At 29.6% G+C, this 10,167-nt stretch overlaps 1 protein-coding gene across 1 annotated transcript in view; it reads left to right on the top strand.

The window, feature by feature from the left end:
- Nucleotides 1-6,883, top strand: part of LOC111675991 (thyrotropin receptor) — a 47,993-nt gene extending 41,110 nt beyond the window's left edge. The window contains exons 6-14 of the mRNA XM_046947939.1: nt 293-410; nt 490-1,031; nt 2,123-2,335; nt 4,515-4,667; nt 4,778-4,923; nt 5,509-5,737; nt 5,821-6,016; nt 6,088-6,284; nt 6,355-6,883. Coding sequence (XP_046803895.1) covers nt 293-410; nt 490-1,031; nt 2,123-2,335; nt 4,515-4,667; nt 4,778-4,923; nt 5,509-5,737; nt 5,821-6,016; nt 6,088-6,284; nt 6,355-6,526 — 1,966 coding nt within the window. The 3' untranslated portion in view covers nt 6,527-6,883. The remainder of the gene's footprint in view (nt 1-292; nt 411-489; nt 1,032-2,122; nt 2,336-4,514; nt 4,668-4,777; nt 4,924-5,508; nt 5,738-5,820; nt 6,017-6,087; nt 6,285-6,354) is intronic.
- Nucleotides 6,884-10,167: the final 3,284 nt, after the last annotated feature.

Genomic DNA, 10,167 nt, shown 5'->3' with positions numbered 1-10,167 from the left:
TAGTCTATAGTCTAGTCTATAGTCTACTCTATAGTCTAGTCTATAGTCTAGTCTATAGTCTAGTCTATAGTCTAGTCTATAGTCTAGTCTATAGTCTAGTCTATAGCCCAGTCTATAGCCTAGTCTTAAGACTAGTCTATAGTTTATAGTCTATAGCCCATTTTATAGTCTATAGTCTAGAATATTATCTTTAGTTTTTACTTAATTGTCGAGTCTATAGCCTGTGTTATATTTTATAGTAATTTTTTAATCTTATTACTTCGGTTTTAAATTTGTATTTATTCTTTTTTAGAGATCTCTCTAGTACCTCGTTGGTACGTTTACCCTCGGCGGGTTTACAAGATATTGAAGTATTACGTATTGAAAATACGCATACATTGAAAACTATACCGTCCATTTATAATTTTAAGGTAAAAACTAATTAAAATAAAATAACGTAAAAAGCTACATTACAAAGGGAATAATTCTGTTAAACAATTTTTTTTACAGAATTTACAAAAAGCCTATTTAACACATTCCTTTCATTGTTGTGCTTTTAAATTTCCCTCACGACATGATCCCCGTCGTCATGCGGAACGTTTAAAAGAAATCGAGAAATGGCAACAGCAGTGTAATAATAACAACAAAAATGACAACAACAGCAACAACAATAATAACATTAAAGAAAGTTCAAATAATAAATCGAAAAAATCAAATATGAGGCTTAAAAATCCAAAATTAAATAAACAAGATGTTGAAGGAGATGACAATGCCAGAAGTGGCGAGGAAGAACTAGCAGTAGATGATGGTGTTTGGTCAACACAAACAACCACGGATGGTGACAGAAGTAATGAGAAAAAATTAGATAGTGGTGTTGCTTATGGCAACAACGGTTATGGTTCTTTTGTAGCCAGTGGCTTTGGTATGTTCTATGAGCCATCGCTGACAGAACAACAAAGCTCTGCAACGAGTAATTCTAAGACGGGAACAGTTGTAACGGGAAATGGCGAAAATTTGAATTTATTGTCAAATGCCAATAGCATTTTATATAGGTAAGTAAATATGATGTGGTAACAATCAAAAGAAATTGTTTGTCACAACCAGCACTGCTGATGTAGTGATACTTATTGTTAGTGTAAATAAGAAGTAGTTGTAACAAAGAAATATTGGGTAGAATGTTTTTCACATGTTTATTAAAACTAACTAACTAACTAACTAACTAACTAACTAACTAACTAACTAACTAACTAACTAACTAACTAACTAACTAACTAACTAACTAACTAACTAACTAACTGACTAACTGACTAACTGACTAACTGACTAATGACTAACTGACTAACTAACTAACTAACTAACTAACTAACTAACTAACTAACTAACTAACTAACTAACTAACTAACTAACTAACTAACTAACTAACTAACTAACTAACTAACTAACTAACTAACTAACTAACTAACTAACTAACTATCTAAGTAACTAACTAACTAACTAGCTAGCTAGCTAACTAACTAACTAACTAACTAACTAGCTAACTAGCTAACTAGCTAACTAGCTAACTAGCTAACTAGCTAACTAGCTAACTAACTAACTAACTAACTAACTAACTAACTAACTAACTAACTAACTAACTAACTAACTAACTAACTAACTAACTAACTAACTAACTAAATAACTAACTAACCAGCTCACTAGCTAACTAACTAACTAACTAACTAACTAACTAACTAACTAGCTAGCTAGCCAACTAACTAACCAACTGACTAACTAACTAACTAACTAGTTTACTTACTAGCTAACTAACCAAGTGGTTCTAATAAGATTTAAACTGCTTTTCAGTAGGCGCATTGTATGGGGGCTATGAGAGAAGGTGGACCGACAAACGGTTTGACAGACATGTTTAGTTCGTATTAGAACTTAGTAAAAACCCATAATATTGCACACATTTCTTTGTCTTGGACCAATATTTCTATGTGAAAAAGCGATGTAATGTTGAGTTTAAAAGTTTGTTCACAAAAACTGTCCTTTTTTTTATTGAAAAAACTATTTACATTCATCTACCTCATAGTCTATAGATTAATCAATAAGAATAAAATTTAATCTACAGTTTTTTATGCTATTTTTTTATATTTATTTGCAGTCGTTTAATGCGTTCTGACTTTTCCATTAGCCAAGAGGAATTATTAAACGAAAGTAATGTTTGGTCACATGCAGCACCCACCGGTGATGTCGAATATTTTGTGGAAGAAGATTATTTATCAGATTCTATGAAAGAAATATTTGGTAAATTTCATGAACCCATCGATCCGGATGAAAGTCAATTAGAAGAATATTGTGGCAATTTTACATTCAGGTAATATATTAAGTAACATATTAAAAAAAATCATGGTAGGGCCTTGAGGCCAACATCCTTTTAATTTTAATAACATATTTTTTATTACACTATTTCTCTATAATACATAATTAACTTGATTTTAGAAACACTTTAAGTTTATACCGCTTGAACACCATTAATTTTTATTTCAACATTAAAAGCTTGTTTCCTGTCATTGTTTGCCATTAAAGTTTATTTTATTTAATTAGTCACTTTTTAATTAAAATTCACTACGCAATTGTATTTGTTAGCATTTGTTGCCGCTTGCAAATCAAATGGCTCTAAAGTTCTTAATGTGCTTAAAATAAACCATTTTTAAATATTTATATAATTAATCTAATTGAGTAGAATGGTTGAGTATAAAAACAAATGATAAAATGCAATTTCAATGTTTAAATTGCAGGAAATAAAAATTAATTCTATTATCCTTTTATGGAAATATGTTTGCGCAGTGGTTATAATGTCAATTACAATTATGGTTGAAGGTCAAGAAAATTTCATCGAAATGCACGTGAAGAGAAGGAAAACCAAATCAGCATCGAGTTACTTAAGCAGTACTTAGTACTGGAGATAATAAACGAATTGATATATTTCGTTCATACATGGGACAATAGTTCCGTCTATAGTCCCGTTTATAGTTAGATATATACTTTTTTCTATAGTCTGGACTATAGTCTAATCCATAGGACTATAGTCTTGTATATAGGACTATAGTCAAGGCTGTAGTCTTACCTATAGTCACGACTATAATCTCGTCTATAGCAAAGACAAACGTCTCGTCTATAGTTAGGACTATAGTCTCGTTTATAGTTGGTACTAAAGTTTTGTGTATTGTCAGGACTAAAGTCTCGCCTATTGTCAGCATTATAGTTTTTTCCGAAGACAGACTATTTTGTTTTATAGTCAGGACAAAAGTCTCACCTATAGTCAGGACTATAGTTTCGCCATAGTCAGAATTATATTCTCGTTTGTACTGAGAACTATTGTCTGGTCTATAGCCAGGACTATAGTCTCATCTATAGTCAGGTCTTGTAACGGTTCAAGCGATGTGCCCTATCCTTCAGGAGACCTGCGCTACCTATTATTCCGACCGTGCTCAGGGTTTGGGGTGGTGTTCTTGTCTCTTTCAGGATAGGCTAAGAACCGCACATTCATTTAAAAAGGTAGCTTCAAAATATTAACTAAACTAAAACAAAAAAATTTAAATGAAAGAAGTTTGAACTTAATGTCAAGAGAAGATGGTGGTATTTCTTCCCTCTCTTGACCCTCCCAACCTTACTATCTTATAATAAAAATCGAATCGCAAGATAGCCCTATAATGATTCGATTTTTATTATAAGATAGTAAGGTTGGGAGGGTCAAGAGCCTCGTCTATAGTCAGGACTATTATCACGTCTATAATCAGAACTATGGTCTCGTCTATAGGCAGAACTTAAGGATTAAGGATTAAGGACAAAAGTGTCGTCTATAGTTAGGACTATAGTAAGGACAAAACTGTCGTCTATAGTTAGGACTATAGTCTCGCTTATAGTCAGTACTATTGCCAGCACTATAGTCAGGACTATAATCAGGACTATATCAACTTGTAAGTCAGTACTTATGTCTCGTCTATAATCGGGACTATAGTCACATCTGTAGTCAGGACTAAAGAATCGTCTATAATCGAGTCTGTAGTCTCGTATTCAGTACTAAAGTCTTGTATATAAACTGGACTATAGACTTGTCTAGAGTAAGAACTGTACCCTGCGCTATAGTGTATTATGTAGTCTACAGTTTCGAATGTATTTCAGATAGCATCTAGTTTTGGCTATAGCCGAGTCTATTTTCTGAAGAATACGTTAACTATATTCTCTTTTGTAATCAAGATTATTGCCTATTATTACGGAAATTGCGCAGTCATTGAAAATTTTGTAGAATACAAAAAGTCATTGGATTTCACAAAGCTATACAACTTATCGTAGGTCACTTATATACATATAATCTAACATTGTTCTTGCATCCACGGTTACTTTCATGGAATTTGTTATTTATCCTTAAATTGTATTGATTTACCTAGAAATATAACTTTTTCAAACTTATAATGAATTATCTCATAAATTCTTACAAACCAAAGTAAATAAAATAATTATTTTATTTATCTGTTTGCTTTTTTCCACAGAAAACATGATGTCGAATGTTATCCCATTCCGAATGCATTAAATCCCTGTGAAGATGTTATGGGTTATCAATGGTTACGTACATCTGTCTGGATTGTTGTTGGTCTAGCTGTCATTGGAAATGTTGCAGTACTCGTTGTTATTCTATCGATAAAGTAAAGTGACCAAAATTTTTTACATGATCTGTGTGTTGCATGAAATCGTCTGTCCCTCTATAAAAGTAACAAAAAATTTCAATAATTTTTTCTTTTTCTTCTTCTTGCAGAGCTGAAACACCATCAGTGCCACGTTTCTTGATGTGCCATTTGGCATTTGCTGACTTGTGTTTGGGCTTATATCTGCTATTAATAGCTTCAATTGATGCTCACTCGATGGGTGAATATTTCAATTATGCTTATGATTGGCAATATGGTAAGTACTGGCAGTGGATTGAAGTATTGCAATATTTATAGACTTATTTAACTAACAGGTTTATTTAATGACTTCTTGGTAGATGGATTACTTAAGGTGTAATTGATTTGTATAGACATGTGTAATAGAATAACGTCTGAATTGGCAATGCAGACTGTTGACATTTGTAAATCTTTTTATTGAATTTTTTTTATAAATAGATTATAAAAACTTTATATGTAATCCAAAAATACCGCTAAATGATAAATATTTAAATTTTATCTAAATTACACCTTGTAACAGTTCTAGTTCAGTTCTAGTTCAGTTCTAGTTCAGTTCTAGTTCAATTCTAGTTCAGTTCTAGTTCAGTTCTAGTTCAGTTCTAGTTCAGTCCTAGTTCAGTTCTAGTTCAGTTCTAGTTCAGTTCTAGTTCAGTTCTAGTTCAGTTCTAGTTCAGTTCTAGTTCAGTTCTAGTTCAGTTCTAGTTCAGTATTAGTTCAGTTCTAGTAGTAATTACTTTATTTTTCATTTCTTTTGTTGTTTCGTCCATTTTAGATGTTTGTCTAAATGATTAATCTCTATCTTCAATGATTTTGATTATTGCAGGTGCTGGTTGTAAAGTGGCTGGGTTTCTTACAGTCTTTGCTAGTCATTTATCAGTCTTTACACTGACAGTCATAACAATAGAACGTTGGTTGGCCATAACACATGCCATGTACTTGAATCATCGTATTAAAATCAGACCAGCAGCGTTCATCATGATTGGCGGTTGGATTTACTCGGTTGTTATGTCATTATTGCCGTTATTTGGTATAAGTAATTATTCATCGACAAGGTGAGTTAAAACTCAAGACAAGAAGAGCTTTAAAACAAATAAAAAAATTTTTCTTTTCATTTTCATTCTTTTCTGATATTTAGTATTTGTTTGCCCATGGAAAATAGAGACCCATTTGATACTGTTTATTTGGTGGCTATAATGGCTTTAAATGGTACAGCATTTTTTATTATAGCCATTTGTTATGGGCAAATCTATTTATCTTTGGGCGAGGAAACACGACATGCTCATAGTAACTCCAGGGGTGAAATGAGTGTAGCCAAGAAAATGGCATTATTGGTGAGTTTCTTTTAAATTGTAAGATACAAAGTTTTTTTAATGTTTATTCAATTTCTACTTTTTATCTAAAGGTCTTTACAAATTTTGCCTGTTGGGCGCCAATTGCCTTCTTTGGCTTAACTGCTTTGGCAGGTTATCCTTTAATAAATGTTACCAAATCGAAAATATTATTAGTATTCTTCTATCCTTTGAATTCGTGTGCAGATCCTTATTTATATGCCATATTGACTTCACAATATCGTCAAGATTTATATACACTATTGTCCAAGTAAGTGTAATTTCTAATATTTTTTTATTTAATTTAGAAGTAAATAAATATATTTTCCTTTTCATTGCAGATTTGGCATTTGCAAACAAAAAGCTTTAAAATATAAAAACAGCATCTCGTTTCCGGGTACCACAAATTTTACCTGTTCTGTACAACGTGGTTCTCTAATACCAAAAACTCAACAAAGTATTACCCCACCAGAGTCTCAAACAATGTTAAAAAATAAAGAAGATTTTGTATGAAAATGGACAAGAATTAGGCAGGAAAATAATTTTGAAAAAAATTTAGAAATTGAGATTGAAATGAATTAAATACATTTAATATAAAGACAATGATGATAAGAACAGTAACGAAGTAATGTGATGAAGTCCAAAGTAGCTGAAAGAAAAAAATATAATTTTTTAATATAGAAATTATGAATGTTTTATACATAAGTACTTATGATGTAATAAATTAAGAAAATATAATATAAGTGTATAAATGTATGTATGTGTATGTATGTATGTAAGATATATTTATAAAAATTTTAGATAAAATTATGAAAAAAATCTTTGATATCGGACAATTTCTTCTAAGCAAATGATTGATTTTTTATTGACATTGATTATACAAGATGGCACGTTAACTACGGTGTTTTTATCGTAATAAATGCTAAATTTTTTATTATATTTATATTCTGCACATATGCCCGTGAACTTATTGAACAATATTTATTTCAGTTCAAATTCAGATCTATTTTAGTTTTAGCGCAGTTGAGTTCAGTTGTAGTCCAGTTATAATACGCGTTTAGTTCCATTTCAATTCAAATTCAGTTCTAGTTCAGTTCTAATTCAGTTCTAGTTCAGTTCTAGTTCAGTTCTAGTTCAGTTCTAGTTCAGTTCTAGTTCAGTTCTAGTTCAGTTCTAGTTCAGTTCTAGTTCAGTTCTAGTTCAGTTCTAGTTCAGTTCTAGTTCAGTTCTAGTTCAGTTCTAGTTCAGTTCTAGTTCAGTTCTAGTTCAGTTCTAGTTCAGTTCTAGTTCAGTTCCAGTTCAGTTCCAGTTCAGTTCTAGTTCAGTTCGAGTTCAGTACTAGATCAGTTTTAGTTCAGGTCTGGTTCTGTTCTAGTTCTATTTCAGTTCTTGTTCGAACTGAGTATGTGTTCAGGTGTTATGTTTAATTGTTTACCAATCGAAATCGATATTCGCCCCTTTTTAAAATGGTGTTTTACTAAATAACAACGAAATATATTAATGGCATAGTTTTAGGCATCATATTTCTTTTCTAGTATCTAATGCAAGCCAACCCTAAATTTTCCTTAAATATATCCTCTGCCATGGAATTCAAATTTAGCAAACTTAATACTAAAATTCACATTTTTAAGTCATGATATTTGTCTGTCTCATATCCTGAATCAAACTAATTATTAGCAAAAAAATTCTTGGATAAAAATTTATTTTTTTTTGTAAAATATATATTTTTTGTAAAATAAAAAAAATCTTTACATAAAACTACACAAGAATCTCTAAAACTATTATAAAATGTAATTTCAAACTTTGTATATAAAAGGTAAATAATTTATGTAAATTTAAAAAAATATTTTCTAAATATATATTTCATTTTAAAAATAATTGTAGGTAATATTTACAGTAAATTTAAGTATAAAATTTATATATTTATAAATTATCACTTTTGTAATTATATACCTAACTCAAATTGAAATCAATATATTTGCTGTTAAAGGTATTAAATGTTTTTAAAAAATATATTAAATTTTAATTAACAAAATAAATGTAATTTTTATATAAAATTGTTTCTTTTTTAATGTTATTCACTTTCGTGAGGTATGTTAGTTTTTTATTTTCTTTTTTTATTTTGCTTTAGATTGACCTTCATAGTTTATGATTTAAAATTATTCATTTTTACTATAACTTTGCATTTATGTTTCCTATTGTTTTGAATTGTATATTCTGAAATACAAAAGTGTCCAATTCACAATCGATGTCTTTTTGCCGATTTTTTAGGCATTCCAACTATCTGCTGTTAAAATCCTAAAAGATAAATTTAGTAGCAACATTTCTTTTCCCCTAAAAACCGTGTTGCCACCAGTTTACGAAATCCCATCATGCTAATTCTTTTTCCATAATGCATTTCTTAGCTTAAAGTATAATTCCCGTATTTATAAAGATATTAATCGCTTATTTCAGGTTTGTTAAGGACATTTTCCATATAAATTTCCTACAATAAACCAGTTATAACTTTGTTAAGCATTTATGAGCAAGAAAGGTTTTGTCCGGATGCAGGGGAGACCACTGTTCGAAACTTCTGTAAAATTAAAGAATTTTTTCATTTGAACCACAAGTATACAAATAGAAGAACTTAAAGACAAAAATATGAAAAATACTGGGTTTAGTTAAAATTGGTTAAAAGTCTCTTTCATAGTTGACCTTTGTTGCCAAAGGTTTAAGAAATTAATTTTGCATGAAAATTTGTTTAATAAAACTTTTTTAATGTTAATAAATAATTATTTGTCATAAATTATTTAATATTTCTATTTACATAAATATTTTCCTAAATTATCTATTAATATACATTTGTAAACAAATAAAACTTTATTTTTATGTTATGTGTCAGTAAATGTAATTGTATTTTTTACTTACAAAAATATTTGTGTCTAAAATAAGTTTAAAATAATTAAATTTTTAAAATTAATTAAATACTAAAAAAAATAAATTAAATTTCATTTTAATATAAGTTTTTATAAGTTTTTCATTTGATGTAAAATAAATGTGTTTTTATTTTAGTTAAGTTTTGTGTAAAAAATAACTAAATAAATTGTTCTGCTATAACACCACAAAAAGACTACAAAGATAATTGTTTTCTTAAAAAAAAAAAACAATATTTCAAATGTTTCTTAAAACTATGCGTATACTTAATATTTCAAAATATCAATAAATTATTAATGCGTATACGTATAGGTGTAGTTAAAAAACTAGTGCAATTTTATAAAGTTAAACTTTTCACTTAAAATTAAACTAGTAAGAGTTTTATATTCGGCTGTGGCGAATCTTATAAATGCTTCACCATAGTGTATTTTAAACATATTAGTTTTATAAAAATACACAGCTGAATAAAACCAAATACATCTACACACACGTGTACATCTTTTTCCAATATACGGTATTGTTGTTGCTTTTTTAACAAAGCATGAAAAAATATGACATTTTTTGATGAAATTTTCAGAGGTTGTCTCGGATTTTTGCTCATATCTCCGTTATTTACCGATCGATTTTGCTGATTTTAAATAGCGATCTTCTCGAAAGCATGTCTAACAGAATTATTGAAGATTCGGATCTCGCCGATATCTGGCGATTTCAACAAACACACAAACAGACAGACGGACAGACAGACGGACAGACAGACGGACAGGCAGACGGACAGACAGACAGAAGGACATGGCTTAATTGACTCCGCTATCTATTAGGATCCATAATATATATACTTTATAGGGTCGGAAAATTATATTACAGAAATTACAAACGGAATGACAAACTTATATATACCCTTCTCACGAAGGTGAAGGGTATAAAAATACTAGTTGTAAAACGATAAATATTAAGAAAGTCCTATTTTATAGATTTTCTTCCAATTAGGTGTGTATGCCTAGAAGCCAAAAAGTATCATAAATAGAATGAAAAAGTATGAAGACCTTTTCCTAGAGATTTGCATTAACTTAGAGCTCTAAGCGTTTACTCTTTGACTTTTAGCTTAACTTAAGAATTTAGTATCAATATTATAGAAAATTAAAAACTGACCCTTTGATGAAGGAAAAAGAAGGAAGTTGTCTTGTGTTTTTGTTCATATCTCCTTCATTTATAATTTGGTATTACTGATTTCAAATAGGAAA

The sequence above is a fragment of the Lucilia cuprina genome, chromosome 4 (assembly GCF_022045245.1).
Source record: "Lucilia cuprina isolate Lc7/37 chromosome 4, ASM2204524v1, whole genome shotgun sequence".
In the NCBI taxonomy this organism is placed as follows: Eukaryota; Metazoa; Arthropoda; class Insecta; order Diptera; family Calliphoridae; genus Lucilia; species Lucilia cuprina.
The sequence above is the reverse complement of the archived record's forward strand: the minus strand, read 5'-3'. Positions and strand labels throughout refer to the sequence as shown.